This window comes from Natrix helvetica (genome assembly GCF_964273705.1).
Source record: "Natrix helvetica genome assembly, chromosome: 4".
NCBI lineage: Eukaryota > Metazoa > Chordata > Lepidosauria > Squamata > Natricidae > Natrix > Natrix helvetica.
In genome coordinates, this window is record NC_138550.1 from 52,793,072 (window position 1) to 52,812,410 (window position 19,339).

At 38.1% G+C, this 19,339-nt stretch overlaps 1 protein-coding gene across 6 annotated transcripts in view; it reads right to left on the reverse strand.

Moving 5' to 3' along the window:
- The window catches only part of SYNJ1 (synaptojanin 1), a 58,050-nt gene that overhangs the window by 18,437 nt on the left and 20,274 nt on the right, over positions 1–19,339 (reverse strand). For all 6 annotated transcript variants that reach the window (XM_081951282.1, XM_081951283.1, XM_081951281.1 and 3 more), the window contains 11 exons: positions 18,911–19,102; positions 18,719–18,803; positions 14,790–14,930; positions 12,989–13,181; positions 10,556–10,714; positions 6,457–6,613; positions 5,926–6,043; positions 5,606–5,821; positions 3,799–3,877; positions 2,628–2,790; positions 218–430 (listed from right to left, as the gene is read on the reverse strand). In XM_081951282.1, the coding sequence (XP_081807408.1) occupies positions 218–430; positions 2,628–2,790; positions 3,799–3,877; positions 5,606–5,821; positions 5,926–6,043; positions 6,457–6,613; positions 10,556–10,714; positions 12,989–13,181; positions 14,790–14,930; positions 18,719–18,803; positions 18,911–19,102 (1,716 nt within the window). The remainder of the gene's footprint in view (positions 1–217; positions 431–2,627; positions 2,791–3,798; positions 3,878–5,605; positions 5,822–5,925; positions 6,044–6,456; positions 6,614–10,555; positions 10,715–12,988; positions 13,182–14,789; positions 14,931–18,718; positions 18,804–18,910; positions 19,103–19,339) is intronic.

Genomic DNA, 19,339 nt, shown 5'->3' on the forward strand with positions numbered 1-19,339 from the left:
CCCTAAAAGAACTTAGTTTGTTTTTCAATTGAATTGTATAGCTTCTATATTATACTGGAAATTCGTTTGAAGTTATTTATCTTGATCTGATTTTTTCTTACACCTCAAAAAACTGGCATTTTAACTGTGGTGTATAGACTTTCTATATCCACTATAGTTAATGATGGTGCCTTTGATTGTGACAGTATAGAGGTTTGATTAATAAATAAATATCTACCTTGAGAAGACACTGGAGGTCCAGGAGTCTTATTAGGTGTCCTGCTCGGCCTTGATGGAAGAGTTGGAGGCACACCCTCAGATGGAGTAGGGGACTGGCAAGGGCTTGAATGAGGGGAAGAGGCAGGTGAGGCTCCAAGACTAGAGCCTGAAGCTAGCTGTAGATGTTGTGGGAGAATTTCTTCTACTTCAGTACTATAATCATCAACATCACCTTGAAATGAAGAAAAATATTGCTATAAATTGTACCACCGTTAACATAAAATGAAAACTATTATGCAGAAATATTATACTTTAATATGTAGTCTCAATCAAAGTTTAAAATGTAGATACATTCAGATTTCATTTATTTTAATGTCATTGTTGTGGTTCGTCAGTGGCCTGTGGAGCTGGCAGCAGAGTCAGACAGCGACGAGGTTATGGAGGAACATGGGCTAGTCCTGGTGTCTGGAGAAGGCTCGGACGAGGGCTCTGCGTCAGAGGCAGAGAGGGGGCCAGGGCCATCTGGGAGTTATGTGCTGCCTCTGGAGCCTGCAGAATTGGACAGCAGTGAGGCAGAGGAACAGGCTCCCCCTGTTCCCAGTGCGCTCATGCACAGAGCTTCCAGAAGGCAAGGACAATTAAAACAGAAGTAAGGTTCTACATTTAGGCAACAAAAACGAAATGCACAGGTACAGTATAGGTGGTACCTTGCTCAAGAGTAGTAACTATGAAAGGGATCTTGGAGTCCTAGTGGACAACCATTTAAATATGAGCCAGCAGTGTGCAGCAGCTGCCAAAAAAGCCAACACAGTTCTAGGCTGCATCAACAGAGGGATAGAATCAAGATCACATGAAGTGTTAATGCCACTTTATAATGCTTTGGTAAGGCCACACTTTGAATACTGCATTCAGTTTTGGTCGCCACGATGTAGAAAAGATGTGGAGACTCTAGAAAGAGTGCAGAGAAGAGCAACAAAGATGATTAGGGGACTGGAGACTAAAACATATGAAGAACGGTTGCAGGAACTGGGTATGTTTAGCTTAAGAGAAAGAAGGACTAGGAGAGACATGATAGCAGTGTTCCAACATCTCAGGGGTTGCCACAAAGAAGAGGGAATCAAATTATTTTCCAAGGCACCTGAGGGAAGAACAAGAAGCAATGGGTGGAAACTAATCAAGGAGAGAAGCAACTTAGAACTGAGGAGAAACTTCCTGACAGTTAGAACAATCAATCAGTGGAACAGCTTGCCTCCAGAAGTTGTGAATGCCCAACACTGGAAGTCTTTAAGAAGATGTTGGATAGCAATTTGTCTGAAATGGTATAGGGTTTCCTGCCTAGGCCGGGGGTTAGAAGACCTCCAAGGTCCCTTCCAACTCTGCTATTGTATGGTATTGTAAGAAGAGACGACTCAGGAGTAAGGTTTGGAGGTAACTGGCCCCTCCCTTAGAACATAGAGGAGGAGTAAAGGCACATGAGCCTTTGCTGGAAGCAATTTGGTTCATGCTGGTCAGTTTACCTTCTGAAACTCTATTTGGACTTTGCTCCGTGTGGCCTTGCCAAGCTAATTGCTAATTAAGTCTTTGGCAGCATTTTCAAAGAAGATAAAGGTGGGTGCCTATCAGCCTTATTCTGAAAGACTTTGGCAGCCTCCTGTAGAACTCTTTCCAACTATTTGGGACTCATTATCGGCTGTGAATGAATATAATTCACAGCCTTTGAAATAAAAAGAGGGTTTTGGACCTAACCGTGTGCTTTTTGTTGTATCAGGAAATCTAGGTCAGAAGAGTCATATGGTGCAATGTAATTTATTTTTAATTTATTTATTTAGGCACCTCTCAACTCCAAACTGATAAAATAAACATTAACAGTTATCTAAAAATAAACAAACAAGAACTGGTGGTGGATCAAGTTAAGCTAAGCCTCATACAATCTGACAGGGACCCCAGCCAGCCAAATCCAAAACGTGGGACAACAGTCAGGTCTTTCAACTTTTCGGGAACGTTAGCACAGTGGAAACCATGTAGATATTAGCAAACTTATTGCTAATTAAATTATTGGAACCCTGACATCTTGACGATAAACAGGAGCTTAACTATTATATATTCCTCAGTATTCTATTTGAAATTTAGGTACACTTTAACATCTCATTCTGGTAAATATGTGCCAAATAAAAGGTAATAATTTCATATAAATTGTGGTTGCTAACGTGGTCCCTTACAGAATCAATAAGGTAAATTTAGAAAAGATTTGGTTGATAGACAAGTTTATGAACTAAGTAAGGGAATGTGGTATTAACAGATGAGAAAAATAGTTTTTATTCTTATCCTAAAATTCAATAAATTAATAGATTCAACTGTGATGTGTTGTATATTAGTAACATGAGCTGTATAGCACCCACTGAACAGAATCAATCTTGAATCTGGCAAACCTTCCATATCGTAGTCTGCAGTAACTTCTGCATCTTCACAAAGCAAAGTAGAACTTGTTGATGAAGGCAGCCCAATATTAACTCTCTCCAAACTAATTTCATCTTCTAAACTCTTAATCCAATCAGGGTTTTTCAAAGAAATGTTAGCGGTTTTCCCAAGAACCTGAATTTCAACCAGAAAGAATAGTTCACACCATTTCTTTTTTAAAAATCAAATCAACCCCTCCCCTCCACAAACCAAAACTTCTTTATATGGTATATGGTAATTAGAGAGAATGTTAATTAGAGAGAATGGTAACTAGAGAGAAAAGAATAAACATGATCATTTGAAAAATTAATCTAGAAATAGGAATATCTGCAGAACTGTGCCAAATGATATCATGACCCACATGATATTCTGTCCCTTTTTGTTTGTCACGACTTCCCTCACAAGGAGTAGAATTTTGTATGACACAATACAGGTAGTCCTTGACTTACAACTGCAATTGAGACTAAAATTTCTGTTTCTAAGTGAGACAGTTGTTAAGTGAGTTTTGCCCCATTTTACGACCTTTCTTACCACAGTCGTTAAGTGAATCACTGCAGTTAAATTAGCAACAGTTGTAAAGTGAATTTGGCTTCTCCATTGACTTTGCTTGTCAGATGGTCACAAAAAGGTGATCACATGACTCCTGGACACTGCAACTGTCATAAATATGAGCCGTTGCCAAGCGTCCAAATTTTGATCATGTGCCTGTTGGAAAGATCCTAAATGTGAAAAATGTCATATTACATTTTTCAGTGCCGTTGTAACTTCAAAGAGTCAGTAAGCAAAAGGTTGTAAGTTGAGGACTACCGCTCTAGGTTTTGCTGAGGTTGACATCATTGTGCTAGCTGCAAAATAAAATGGTTATACATGCAAACATATGTGGAAACAAATAGAATCTTAGAAACAACCACTTCCTATTGCTTCATCATTCCCATGCGTCCTAATATACCACTGACTCAGGAAGAAATATGTACATTGAAGCAGACTGCACCTCAAACTTAAGTCCCAAATTTCACAAGAATGGCTTATCAAATATCTATACCTAATGATTAGAGAATACTAAAATCAATCACAATATCAACATACTCTGCTTACACCAGTATTATTTACAGAGGTATAAATAAGAATAGAAATGATTGTTACCTCAATACCATCGAGATCCAGAACATTTAAAGCAGAGCTGCCTTCCAAAAATGTCACCCACATTTTATCTTCTACAAATCTGTAAAGTATAACAAATTTTAAACATAATGACACAACAAACTGAAGATTACTACTCATCTATATGTTGTCTCCGTAGTTTATTTTTTCAATATTTCTACTTTGTCCCAAATGACTAGCATGATATTGGCTACCTGAAACAAAATGTAGATGCAATAATAGCTACAAAACTTATTCCAAAGTAATAAAAAAAATACTATATAAAAAGAATAAAGAGAACCCTTTTGCCATTCCGATTTGGTTTTTCTAAGACTAGAACACCGAATACATAGCCATAATTCTTAAGACAGTGTTTTATATTTAACATGCAGTGGTAGCCCAGCTGTCATACAACACTAAGCCATAAAAATGTTTTGGCATAGGAAATGTTGTCCAAATATCTTAAAAATTATTATTTACAAATTTTCACAAGCTAAAGTAAAACACTGCCAACCAAAAGTGCCAACATTGTTCAGTCTATTATTCCCATACCATTTGCATTGTTTCAATGCTTATCATACAATATTATACTACATCACTTCTGATAAATATCCAAACGCAGGTATGCTCCTATTTACAAACAATGCATTTTTATAGAAATACAAAGGTGTTTTCTGTTGTAAGCAAAGGCCAGTGATGGCTAACCTTTTTCGGATTGCGTGCTAAAAGCGGGGGGAACAGGGTGATGGTCGTGCGTGGGCGTGCCCACACCCATAATGCTATGCGTGCAACCCCTGCTATCCCCCTACCCACTTTTAGCCTGCGATGGACTCATTTTTCACCCTCCCCAGGTTCCAGAGGCTTTCTAGGAGCCTGGAGAGGGCCTCCCCCCCCCAGCCTTTAGGAGGCTTCCCTGAAGGCTCCAGAGCGCGAAAAATGGCTCTACGGGCAACCCAGAAGTCACTTCTGGTTCATCCGTAGGTCCATTTTTCGCCCTCTGGAGCCTTTAGGAGGCTTCCCTGAAGGCTCCGGAGCACGAAAAGCGGCCCAACACGCAAACCATTCCCCAATTTCCGGTTAGCCCGTTGGGTGTTTTTTTTGCCTTCCAGAGGCTTCAGGGAAGCCTCCGGAGGGCGAAAACGCCGAAAAAAGAAGGCTGAAGTCAGCTGGTGCGTGCTGGACCTGACAGAGCAACGCCGCATGTGCCCTAACAAATGGCTCCGCATGCCACCTGTGGCACACATGCCATAGGTTCACCATCACGGGCATAGGCAGTATAAAAAGACCTGAAACGAATACATATAAGAAACTCTAAAACGCATACCTATCATTTATATTTTATTCTACTGCTGAAAATATATAAGTAGTCCTTGACTTTCAATTGAGCCCAAAATGTATGTTGCTAAGTGAGACATTTGTTATGTGAATTCTGTCCCATTTTACAATCTTCCTTGCCACAGTTATTAAGCGAATCACTGCAAATGTTGTAAGTCTCATGGCTGTTTGGCATTCCCATTGACTTAGTTTGTCAGAAAGTCGTAAAAAGGTCATAAGTAACTTTTGTTGTAACTTCGAATGGACACTAAATGAACTCTTGTAGGTTGAGGACTAATTGTATTATCATTAGTCTTATAGAAAAGACTACGCTGGGAAGCCGCTCTGAAAATTGGAATAATTTTGCCTTACGTCCTACAATAATTTCCCCAAAATATTGTAAACATAAAGATTTATTATTTTTGCTTACTCTAAATAAAAGAATTTGAACATTTTAAGAAAAAGATGCAGTATTTACAATTGAATTTGTTCTAACCTTATAAGTATAACTTCACCATAAGTTGCAAATTTTTGAAGAAGTTCATCAATCAAATTATCATCAAAATAGTTATCTTCTAATGATGATCCTTTAATGGAAATCATTATAGTGCCATCAGGAGGTCCCTGAACTGCAATTACTTCCTTGTAAACTTTGTGTCGCTCTTCTGCATCAACTTCAAAAATATCTATATCAATTAGCGCAACAACAGGCCTGAAAATATATCAATAAAAGTCATAAATTAATCCAAAGCCATGGATCATATTGGAATAGTTTTTCAAAGGATGAGAAGCTATTATGAAAGGATAAGTTCAAACCTATGATCAGATGTTTTTAATTCTGCCCGTCCATAATATAGAAGACTTCCTGGATTCCATGTGTAAAGAAGTTTATTTTCATCGTCAAAATTGGAGTTCAAAAGGTCCATGTCTTCCGCTAAAATAATTAAAAAAAAGTGATACGTTCTAGAGACCTCAGGTTATAGGACTACAAAGGGAAAAGGAAATCAGTGTGAAATTGTCACTTCAGTTTTGTACTGAAACATACATTTTAAATAGAATCTAAAAGCACATAAATTAAAATACTTGAAGCAGTAAATCGGAATTTTACTTCAGAGCTTTTTTCACAATACCCTATTTATTAGAAAGAAACTTTTAGCATATATTTAATGAATTTCTAGTATTAAAATGCTTGTGTCTTCCCACATGAAAGTAAAACCAAACATATCCATGAATCAGATATAATTATTTCTTATAAGTCTAATACTTTCCATTTTTGTACAGAATGTTTACAGAACTAATCCTTATCAGACTACTTTGTATTGGCAATATTACATTTCATTATCTCACCTGATCGGTCAAAAGGCCATTTTCGTCTTCTCCACAGTATCCGATCTGTCCAAGCTGGTGTACGACATTTTTCACTGGTATCATAGTCATCCGAAAATAAATCATATTTGTAGGTAGGAGCAAAAGCTACTTTTCCCTCAACAAAGCCTCTAAATATCTGTAGGAAGGAAACTAGAGCATTAGGAAAACTTTAATATTATACCAATATCATACAAAGCTACAAAGCAAAACTTAACCTTGCTGTATAAAATTTATTTATGAGATTCTGAATATTATAAGTGACATTAATACCATAGCTGACACTGCTAGTAGATTAGGTAGAGAATTTAGGGAGTGGGGGGGGTGAGGGGAAATTTGCCTACAACAGCAAAGAAAAAAATATAAAAATAAGCGCTGCAGACTGTATAAATGACACATATATTTGAAAAAGTGACCAAATATAATTATTAAAAATAGTCAAGATATATTTTATGAATGTTGATGTTGGGGATATTTTTTCCCCTTATGATCTCCATAGGTCTTCAAAGATGGAAAAAATGTGGCATTTTACAATACTCAATTGTACTCTATAATAACCCAGATTCCACATTATCAGACGCCAGTATACTGAAATGCATTTACTGTAACTAGTCTTACTAAGTTAAAATACTAGTCTCTCTCAGTGTTAAGGTTGGCAAGATCTTAAAATAGGCTGTCCTTACCAAAGCATATGTATTCAGGACCAGCTGAAGTTTCCAACCAAATAGGCTGAAGAAGATATACATATAATTCATGTGCATAGTCTAGTATTGAGGTCATATGTATGATGAGTGATCCCATAGCAACTTTTTTTTTTACATCATAAAGACTAGTCTGACTGAATTTATACAATGCTTTCCTCTACTATACTACTTCAAAGAAAGTCAGTATATCAAAAGGAGGTGTGTCTTGTTTTTTGTGTGCAAAGAATTTGAAAACTGAAAACTAAAGGGAAATTACAAAATGTAACTTATTTATCTGATTGTTACCTATAAAGGGCTACACAGCATAGGACCTGGTTACTTGAGGGTCCACCTGTCTCCCATAGTATCTACCTGCCTGATTCAATCTTCCAGAGTTGGTACACTTGGGGTTCCTTCAATTAAACAACAATCTATTGGGACCCTTGGAAAAATACATTCTCTGTAGCACTGTCTACCCATTGGAAATGAAGTTCCGCCTGCGATCTGGATTTCTTTCTGCTATTGCTTAGAATAACCAAGAAGACCCTTGGTGTGACTTCACCAAGGCCTTTGAGAATGAAGAGTGAGACCCCTTGCTAAATTTCATCTACTTTCTTGTGCTTATTAGTTTTATTGATTTTATTGTATTTTTATTGTTATGAACTACCCAGAGTTATTGGAAATCTTATCAGATAGCATACAATTTTAATAAATTATTATTACCGAAGATATCCTACTTGTAGATTTAGCAGAATGGCGACTGTGGAGAATACAAGCAATGGAAATGATATTTTTTATTTCTTTTTTTATTATTTCTTTATGTAGACACTTTATTTCCTTCATTGTATTATTCCTATTAATTATATCTGACTTGACCACTAAAAATGAAATGGAACTAAAACTAAAGAGAAAATTATTTCATGGTATATATTAGAGAGCATGGTTTCAATTTTTTACTTGCATGCTTTTATTCTTGTCAGCCAAAAGAGAAATCCACAAGTGTTCCAAGTCCATGAACTATTCTCTTTCTCTCAGTGGCTTCTGAAACACTTTTATGCTTTATTATGTGAGGTATATCTCCATTTGTACTGCACATTTGGGCTGCACAATCATAATCAAACTATAACCTGCCATTTTTGACCATCTTATTTGGATTCAGCTTCCATTGGCTGAGGTAAAGCAATACACTAAGCATCAAGAAAGCAAGATCTTCCCCCCCTCCCTTGGACAAGCGGCTTGAGAAGATTTTGCTTTCGCCCTCAGGGGAAGGAGGAGGGGGGAGAGCCAACTAATGATGCCTCACCCTTATAAAAGTGACTTTCATTGGACTTAGCTCCAGAACTTATGGGTGAACTGAGAACTTTCTGAACTTTTAAAACTTTATTATGCCTCTGAGCCCAAAGCTGGCAGGGCAAGATGGCACACTTCCGTTGTCTCCATGAACTGTGAAACCTGACTCCACCTTTAAAATTCAGGCTTCCGGTCTTTGTCTCCGAGTCACCCAGAGGAATCTCTTGTGGATTGTTCTTTTCTGAACTCTTTGGGGAAAAAATTTTCATCTATTGCTAGACTGACTAAAGAAATCCCCATCTGTTTGGATCCTCTGCCTTCTGGATTCGCCTGCCTGCTCTACTTCTCCAGCTGCCCAGTCTCTATTTTGACTGATTTCCTTGCTTTAAAAACCATGTCTCCAAAAAGACCACCTCCTGGAAAGCCTGGATTTGCTACTTCTGCCCCAACGTCTGCAACGTCTAGCCCAGCTACACAGTCAAAGATAACAGAACTGATGCAACCCAAGACTACAGAGATAGACTTTCAACAAATGCTTCAACAAATTCTACAGGGCCAGGAGGAAATTAAGAAACAGTTAAGGGAAATGAAAGATGAAATTAAACAGAACCAAGCCCAAATCTTTAAGAACTCACAGAGACTGGACCTTGTGGAGGGTGGGGTGGCGGAGGCGAGGGGGGGGGGTAGAGGCTTTACAGAAGGGGAACAAAGAACTTGACATCCAACAAATGAAAATAGAGTTTGAGAGAATGTCCTTTTATCTTAGATTTCAAAATGTAATAGAAGCAGATGGGGAAAACATAAGGGACATTATGACTAATATTTTAGCTGAATACATACACAAAGATAAACAGCAGATGGAATGGGAGATAGACCTAGCTTATAGAGTGAATTCAGCATATGCCAGAACACATAATGTACCCAGGGAGGTTCACATTAAATTCCTTAGGAAAACCACAAGAGATGAAATTCTGGGTGTACAAAGGGGGCAAACATTGACATACTGTGACAGGGAGATAACCATTCTAAAGCAGATTCCCAAAAAAATTAAGGAAAAAAGGAAAAATTATTCGCAATTGGCGAATAAATTATACCAGAAGGGGGTGTGGTTTAGATGGTTGATGCCTGAAGGTATGCTGATATTCTGGGAGGAGACAAGAATCAGAATTAATACACCCATAGAGGCACAGGCCTTTATGGAAAAAAATAAAGCCAACCTAGAAAAAACAGAAGACACCACAACGGTCATACAGGACACGGGAGGGGCCGGAGCTCTGCCAGCGGGGGGTGAAGGGTCAACACCAAGAAAGCTCAGATCACAAAAATAAATAAGAAAATCACAATGTTATAAACAGACCGAAAGTAAAAATGAATTTATAACTAGACTATATATTATAATTATATAAATTGATTGAAAATTATTCTTTCTAGAATTAAGATGCTGACTTTTTATGATTATGTATTAAGATTTGATATTTTGATGTAACCTAGGAGTTTGGAGGGAGGGGGCGTCTGCCACACTTGCAACTGCCAAAATTTGTAATTCCACCTACCCTTTTCCACATAAATGTTTAAAAAAAAAAAAAAAAAAAGAAAGCAAGATCTGAGCAGAACAAATGTATTCAAATGATACTTAATTTACCAACACCACATGTACAATATATGCAAATTGGTTATGACTGGATCTCATAGGATCTCTGGCAGATAAAATATAAAAAGGTTCATTTATATCAAGAACTAAAGGCTCCTAATGGCCCAATAGCAATTAAAAAATAAAAGCTTTTATGAAAAATAAAAACTTTTTCTTTTTTTTAACCCAATCTTTTCAAATTGTGCAAAATCAAAGGAGGCAGTGCTAAGGTTTTCTTTGCTTAAGTGCAATTAAAAGAGATTCTAGAGCCTCAAATATGAACTGAAAACCTCCTATTTGGAAACAGAAACATATTACTATGGGACACAAAATAACTGATACGACCCATCGGACTAGTAATACTTCTAAAAAGCCAGATAACTAACTAGCCTTTGATGCTGAATATGTTAACATTTAACAGCAACAGTTAACAGCAAAGAGGAAACCATATATCTTTAAAGGAAATATGCAATGTTACCTGCCCTGCATTTTTCTGATTAACAAGTTGATCTCCTGCAATAAGAGCATCCCAATTCTGCTGCCGAATTAGTTCTTTTACTTCCTCATTAGGAAGATCTATACGATAATTAAAATCACCACACCAAAATACATAGTCATGTGAAAACAGCATTCTGCCCTGAAATACAAGAAGAAATCAGTGCGGCCATTTTGAATCTGGGTACAACACATATTTGTTATTAAATTACAGTACAGGTTGTCATTGACATACAACTGTTAATTTAGTGACCTTTTGAAAAAAGTGACATGATTGATTTTCACTCTTACGATCATTGTAGCATCCCCATGGTCATTGATCAAAATTCAGACACTTGCAACTGACATATTTATGATGGTCGCAGTGTCCTGAGGTCATGTGATCACCTTTTTGACCTCCTCAAAGACCAATTCAACGTGGAAGCCAGATTCACAAAAGAACCATGTTGCTAACTGAACAACTGCTGTGATTCATTTAACAAGTGTGACAAGAATGGTTATAAAATGGGACAAAATTCTCTTAACAACTGTCTCACTTAGCAACAGAAATTTTAGGCTCAATTGGATTGTAAGTCGAGGACCAAATCTCAGCAGGCTCAAGGTTGACTCAGCCTTGCTTCTTTCCGAGATGGGTAAAATGAGGACCCAGATTGTTAGGGGCAATAAGATTGTAAACCACTTAGAGAGGGCTATAAAAGAGCAGTGTATAAGTCTAAGTGCTAAGATGTTTATTCTATTTTTTACTTAGCCTGGCCCTGAAGTCCAATTACAAGGCTAATTTATATTCACTTCCTGTTGGACTGGCACATGTGTACCACAACTATTCTTCTAAATGGTGAAGAGGTCAAAAATGGATATTTTTTCTCATTTGTAGTAGTAGTCACATGATAAATGTATAGCTTTTTTCACATGAAGTGTTTGGGGAGAAAAGTACCATCACTAATCAAAGAATTGAATGTTCCCCAGAAACAGATTTACTGCATTTATTTGCGAGACCAAATCACAAGGTTAAAAATATAAAAAACTCAGTGCAACATTGGAAAACTCTAGGTAACCTAACCATAGAGTTGCAGGTTAGTAAAACCTATTATATTGGGGAAAGAACCACATATAAAGTTAATTAATGAGACATCAAAGACAGGAACCACAATTTTATGATAGTAGGATGGGTTTTATGATTTATCTCAATAGTAAAAAAGACCAAACACTGGTTCTGCCAGTTGGGTTTGGGGCCCTGAGCGGGTTGCTGACTGCTGGAGGTAGTTGACAGGGTGAGACAATCTCATCCTCGTACCGACCGTTTCCTTGATTTCAGTTATACACTATATTGCCAAAAGTATTCGCTCACCTGCCTTTACTTGCATATGAACTTACTGTAAGTGACATCCCATTCCTAATCCATAGGGTTCAATATGACGTCGGTCCACCCTTTACAGCTATAACAGCTTCAACTCTTCTGGGAAGGCTGTTCACAAGGTTCAGGAGTGTGTTTATGGGAATTTTTGACCATTCTTCCAGAAGTGCATTTGGGAGATCACACACTGATGTTGGATGAGTTTACGTGGCCTACCACTTCGTGGCTGAGTTGCTGTTGTTCCCAAACATTTCCACGTTCTTATAATACAGCTGACAGTTGACTGTGGAATATTTAGGAGCGAGGAAATTTCATGACTGGATTTGTTGCACAGGTGGCAGCCTATCACAGTTCCACGCTGGAATTCACTGAGCTCCTGAGAGCGATCCATTCTTTCACAAATGTTTGTAAAAACAGTGTGCATTCCTATTTACTTGATTTTATACACCTGTCGCCAAGTGATTGGAACACCTCATTCTGATTATTTGGATGGGTGAGCGAATACTTTTGGCAATATAGTGTATATGTAACTTTTGAAATATATCTATCTATCCATCCATCCATATGTGACAGGGCCAGCATATAAATTAATAAACAAAATAGTAATAAATAATCTGGTATACTTCATTTATATGGCAATTTTTAAATGCACAGTACCTGCTCCTTTATCCTCACTGCAGCAGACAGCTTTTATTTTTTCCATATTTCCCCCCTTTTCTTTGCATAGATTTATGTTAATGTCACTTGATATTGTTCATTAAAAACTAATAAAATTAAATTTTATTTTTACTTTCAAAATATTTGATATATCACGGAAAGTAAGGGCAGATTATTAGAAAAACATTTTTTATAATAATTATTAAATAAATACCTAATTGGTCATGGAATACCAATTCTTCTATTGAAATATACATAAAAGTACAGATGAAAATCAAATCTTAGCCTCTGATTATAGCTTTTTTGCACCAATCTGTTCATGTAATATTTATTGGGGGTCTCTTAAAATTCGGTATTAGAATCTTTTCAGACAATATCTGATTAGGAGATTTAATTTCATCTTACCATTGGGAAGCTCAGCTTGCGACATATTTCCACAAAATCTTCATTTCTCTCCTTGACTTGTGATTGCCCTGCAGCAAAGTGACTGCATACAAAGCAAAGACTGGATGTATGAAACAACATTCGAATAGCTACTGCACCCTTATTACCAGTAGCTCCTCCCATACCAGTCTTCACAGTGTCTACTGCAACGTCCCTACAATGAAAATGAAAATTAGATAGTCAAAAGATGTAATTTCCATTTTTGTTCAAGTTTTCAAAGCATTTAAGCCTTACCACTTACAAATAATTTTAACTGTCTTAGGTGATCAGATTCTATCATCACTGAGTATGTTCAATGGTCCTGCACAATGATATTCATACAATAGTATAGTATTTTACCAAGAATATTTATTCTTATATCAGTTTCAACCTGAATTTTGGGGTTCATGCTGGTTGGGAACATTTTGATACTGTTCGAATAGAAAATACTGTGGGAAATATTTTTTCCCAATTTTGAAGTGAGCATTTTCTCCCCTCAGAATTGTATATGTATTTGTTGTAATATACTAAGGACAGCCCCTTAGAACAATCATAACTATAGTCAACTTGAATAAAATATGTTTTCCTTTAAAAAAAGGAGCTTACAAGATTATTTTGTTATTATAGCATTAAAAAAAATTTAAGAATTAATTCAGTTATAGTATTTAAACCAAAACAGAGTATGTTAGAGAGCTTTCCCTTCAATTATGAAGGTTTTGAGTCTTCTGTATCAAATTGCCAGAAGGCCCCCTGCCTGGGCTTTTGATGCTAAAAACCCACCTTTGCACTCTACAGATATTCCAATCTTCCTGCTTTCCATGAATAAATGTTTGCTTAGTTTAACTCTATTATTTACTAACTTGTTATTCCCATTTCTTTCATTTGGTAAATGTTTTGTCTTCTCATTCATTTTTGGGGTTGTGAGAGCATGCTGAAGGCTATCTAAGCAGGCATGACCAGTCACAAACACTGTTTTGTCAGAATGGTGGCCAATGAAATTCTTCACTGCCACCCTGGACATTCTCTGCCACCTCAATTCAGTATTGTGAATTGAGACAGATCTACAGGGTATATTTTCTAGGGATTACTAAACAGCTAAAAGAGAGTAGAAGGTGATGCAAAATGCTATGACTTTACGGGTGATGCTGTGACTTTACTTGCCGTACACCAGCTTCTTTTAAATGAAAAATTAAACAAATCTAAAAAAAAGGTAATTAATGAACTTAATCAGGAAACCCAAAACATCAAAATGCAATTAATATTGTGTTTGTGTGGGGAAGGGATGGGTGGTGAGGGAAGGCCCAGATTTATTCAATTTATGCATATTAAAAGCAACAAGGATGAGGTAATCAAGTTATATCAAATCCAACTTGATGTCACAGCAAGGATTCTATGAGGGACATATAATCTGTTTGGTACTAGCAGATCCCTAACTTCTCAGACACACTCTAAAATGCCCTATCGAGTGTCTCCTTCCTCTCTGTTTCTCTCTTTCTCTGGAGAGCTTTCTATAGTGCATTTTATAGCAGGAAAAATATTCCCAAGCACATACTAAATAAAATGTGTATCAAAACTTTTTTCTTTTTATCAGATACTTTTGTAAGTATAATCACATAAAAGTTGGTTATTGTCACCAAATGTGAAAATAGGACAGGAATATTCGTTATCTATGATTATATCTGTAAGCTTGTTTCATGAAGGTTTTTAATACGTAGCTGAAATACATTCATCAGAGTGATAAAATGACCTTAAATGATCAGTTTTAACATATCAGAACATTTACCTGATAAAAGGGGCATGCTGAGGTCTGATGAATACAAAGAGGCACACACCCACCAATTGTTCTGAAGCCAAGAGAACATATTTGTAATCTCTTGAGATCGTCTTCTGAAGCTCAGCAGCCCATAACTTCTGATTAGTTGTACTGCCAATATAGACAAAATAATATTTTAGTTTTTATAGGACCTGTACATTATTTTTTTCTGAAAATAGTTACGGTAAGTTCTCTTTAAAAAAAAACCTAAAATTGAAAAGTAGGAACTTGTAGCAATACAGGTAATCTGCGAATTACAACAGTTTTTTAGTGACCGTTCAAAGTTACAATGACACTTAAAAGTGATTTACAATATTTTTTTTCACATTTAAGATCACTGCAGCATCTCCATGTCACGTGATCAAAATTCAAATGCCAGGCAACTGATTCATATTTATGATGGTTGCAATGTCCCGAAGTCATGTGATCATCTTTTGCATCATGTGATCATCTCTTATGACCTTCTGACAAGCCAGATCTGGGGAAGCCAGTTTCACTTAACAACCGTGCTACTAATTTAACAATTGCAGTGATTCAGTTAACAACTGTGGCAAGAAAGATTGTAAACTGGCGCAAAATTCACATAACTGTTTCACTTAGCAACAGAAATTTTGGGCTAATTGTGGTTGGTAATTGAGGATTACCTGTATTTACCCAAAAAGTCATATGGAACAGACAAAAATGCCTGTAGTAATTGTCTACAAAATACATAGACTTAATTGTTTCCATAATTGGGATGTGCTGTTGAAACTGATGCAAACAGCCATTTAACATATTTTAATACTAGTCCACACTAATACATACACTTTGAAGGAGTGCAGTCATCCTTGCTCTTCTTGACCTCTCACGGCTTGCATTATCATTGACCATGGTATCCTTCTAGACCAGTGATGGCGAACCTATGGCACGTGTGCCACAAGTGGCACGCGGAGCCATTTGTCAGGGCACGCGAGGCGCTGCCCTGTCAGCTGGCCAGCGTGCATGCGTGTGCTGGCCAGCTGAGTTCACCTTTTTAAAAGCAATTTTTCGCCTTTCCCAGGCTCCAGAGGCTTTATAGGAGCCTGGGGAGGGCGAAAAGAGCCTTCCCCGCTCCCCGGAGGCTTCAGGGACCATCCGGAGGCTTCCCTGAAGCTTTCGGAGTGCTTAAAACCACCCTCCGAGCAAACCGGAAGTGACTTCCGGGTTGCTCGGAGGGTCGTTTTAAGCGTTCCAAAGGCTTCAGGGACCGTCCGGAGGCTTCCCTGACGCCTTCGGAGCGCTTAAAACCACCCTCCGAGCAAACCGGAAGTGACTTCTGGGTTGCTCGGAGGGTTGTTTTAAGCGTTCCAAAGGCTTCAGGGATCGTCCGGAGGCTTCCCTGACGCCTTCGGAGCGCTTAAAACAACCCTCCGAGCAAACAGGAAGTCACTTCTGGTTTGCTCGGAGGATCCTTTTGAGCGCTCCGAAGGCTTCAGGGAAGCCTCCAGACGGTCCCTGAAGCCTCCGGAGGGCCTCCCGGGGGGCAGGGGAGGCTCTTTTCACCCTTCCCAGGCTCCTATAAAGCCTCTGGAGCCTGGGGAGGGCGAAAAAAGCATGTAAAAATGGGGGGGGGGTGTCGCGCGTTGCGCACGCATGCGCACTGGGGGGGTCGCACATTGCATTATGGGTGCGGCATGCCCGCACATGACCCTCCTGCGCTCCCCCCACTTGTGGCACGCAAGACAAAAAAGGTTCACCATCGCTGTTCTAGACCAACAATGGGGTTGGCAGTACAGGGCTGTGCTGGTTCTTCCTCTGAGGTAGATTTCAATTGGTGTTAATAGTGGAGAAGAAATCCAGCCCACAACTTCTGCCCTGGGAAGTACTGCAGGACTTAGTGTATTTTTGGACTATAAGATGCACCATGATTTTGAAGAGGTGAATTTTTTTAAAAAAAATGTTTGCACTCTGCAGGCCTCCCAAACCATCTGCAGCCTCGTTTTTTGGCCATTTTTTGCTCGTTTTTGCGCTCCCCAGTCCCCAGGAGCACTTTGCAAACCTCCCAAACCCTCTGCACTTCCATCTTTGCAAAGGAGATTGGGTTTCAGTAGGCCAAAAATGCTGTATTTAGTGTATAAATCGCACCCAGATTTTCACCCTCTTTTTTGGGGAAAAAGATGCGTCTTATACTCCAAAAATACGGTAGTTGTCTTTCCCATGTTGAACATTTACATGAGGCCACTGAGTGAGATCATCTGATAGTTTGAGGTGAAGTGTCACCAGAATGCTGAGGATATCCAGCTATATATCTCCACCCTAGACTACTTGAATGATGCCATGGACATTCTGTCCCAGTGCCCGAAAGGTCTAGGTGTCTGGAAGAGATGCAATAGGCTTCAGCTCAATCCAAGCAAATCAAAGTAGCTTTGGGTGTTTGGATCTTTTATTGCTAGGAATTTTCTATTTTTGGTTGGATGGGGTGGCAGTACCTCAGACAGACTTGGTACAAAATCTGGGGGTACTCTTGAAATCACAGGTCTTGCTGAAGGAGCAGGTTGCAGCCATTGTTAGGAGGGCCTTTGCATAACTTTTGAGTTTTGCAGCAGTTACACCCTTTCTTACCTCCTGATTGGACTACTACAATGTGTTGTAGTGAAACTGCCCTTGAAGTGCATTTGGAAACTTTAACTTGTGCAGAATGCAGGAACATGAGTACTTAATGGCACCAGTTTTTTGGTACATATAATACCATTACTTCATGCACTGCATTGGTTGTCAGCATGCTTCTTGGTGCAACTCAAGCTGCTAGTTGCCACCATTAAAGATCTTGGGACCAGGTTTCTTGAGGGACTGCCTCTCCTCCATTGTTTGTTCCTGTCCTATCTGGTCCATCAGGATAGGCATGCTTTAGGTCTTGTTAGCTGAAGAATGGTTGTTGGTAGGGTCAAAGATTTTTTCCCTTTTTTCTTCCATAGTGATCACCCGATGGAACATTCTCTCTCCAGAGGCCAGGATGGTCTCAACACTGCTGAGGCGCTAAAGATCTTATTCTGTTCTTGGATCTGAGCGTATAAAAGGTGTGTAATCTGTTGGCTACACTATCTCTGTTGACTATATGTTGTTTTCTCTGCTGCTATATATTTTAATCTTTGTATTTATTTTTTGCATTTGAGGGGTCTTTGGTGCTCTTTGAGCTTGCTTGTTTTCTTGCAGACATATCACTACCCTAACTAGGTAAGTCATCATCAATACTACTGTAGGAAGGAATGCTGTTTGCTATATTCTGGTGACTTGCTTGTCTTTATGGGTGTATTTTTATATTTATTATGTCATTGCTTTTATTCTACTTGTTATCATTCACTGCCCAGAGTAATTTATTGAAATAGGCAGCTTTACAAATTGATTAAATAAGCAAATAAATACATAAATAAGAAGAAAGTGGAGTGCTATCTCTCAGTCAGTTTTGACAAGTTTTCTTGGCAAGATTTCAGAAGTGTTTTGCTACTGTTTTCTTCTCAGGACTGAGACAGAGTGACTGACCTAAGGTTACTCAGCAAGCTTTGTGCCTGAGGTAGGACCAGATCTCTCAATCTCCCAGTTTCTAGCCTGGAGGCTTAACCATTACCCCAAACTGGCTCTCAATAAGAAAGCTTAGTGAATTCATATTTGCTCCTTGTGCACTAGCTGTGTATACTCCATTTGTTTAAAAAATAAGTTGTGATAGTTTTTAGGTAAGCATTCATAGCAACTGTCTAGACTTTTTATAGGAAAAAGCTTCAGAATATTGACAGCAAGGATTCAGAATAGGCAAATTGTGTATCAGGGACAAGGATAAGCATTTGATTTTAGGTTCTGAATTACTCAAAATTATTTCATTTTTGAAAGTATCTTCCAGATTGGCAGGCTGTTTAATTTAATATTTATAAAGCAGTGGCACCTACCTTGCACTCACAATGTTTCCTGCATTTAGCTCTACCATTTCTTCAAATCCTATAGCGAAGATGTCAATAGGCTTGCTCTTTCGATCTGAAATTCAAGAGTGAAAATTGCTTTAAAGAATAAAGATGCAAAGTGAATAAAAATCAAAATAAACCCAACAACAACAACAACAACAACAATACAGCAAGGCTTACCTTGGAATTCACTGATGCAAGCTATCTTTGGTGCATCCAAAAGCCAGTCAGTCAGAGTCTGGTTTCTAAAAGCAATGCTTCGAAATTGTTTCCCTCCATTGACATTCCATGTTCCAACACAAATTCGAATTTTTTTGGGCTTTGAATATTTGTAAAAATTCTCACACATGCTCTTCAGTATTTTTGCTGATGCTACAAAATGTAGTTTACACAAAAGTATTTTATTTTGTAAGTACATTTTCAAATCTCCAAGTCAACAAGCTAGAAGCATTAAGCTTCAAAAATAAATCCACAAAAAAGCATTCAAATGAGCAAGTATCTTCTCAGTTTATCAATTTTTCAAATGATAGTTCTACATAAATAGCTCAGAGAACTGAATTCTGAAGTATGTTTTAGTTACATTTAGCCATGTTTAAAAATCTCCATGAT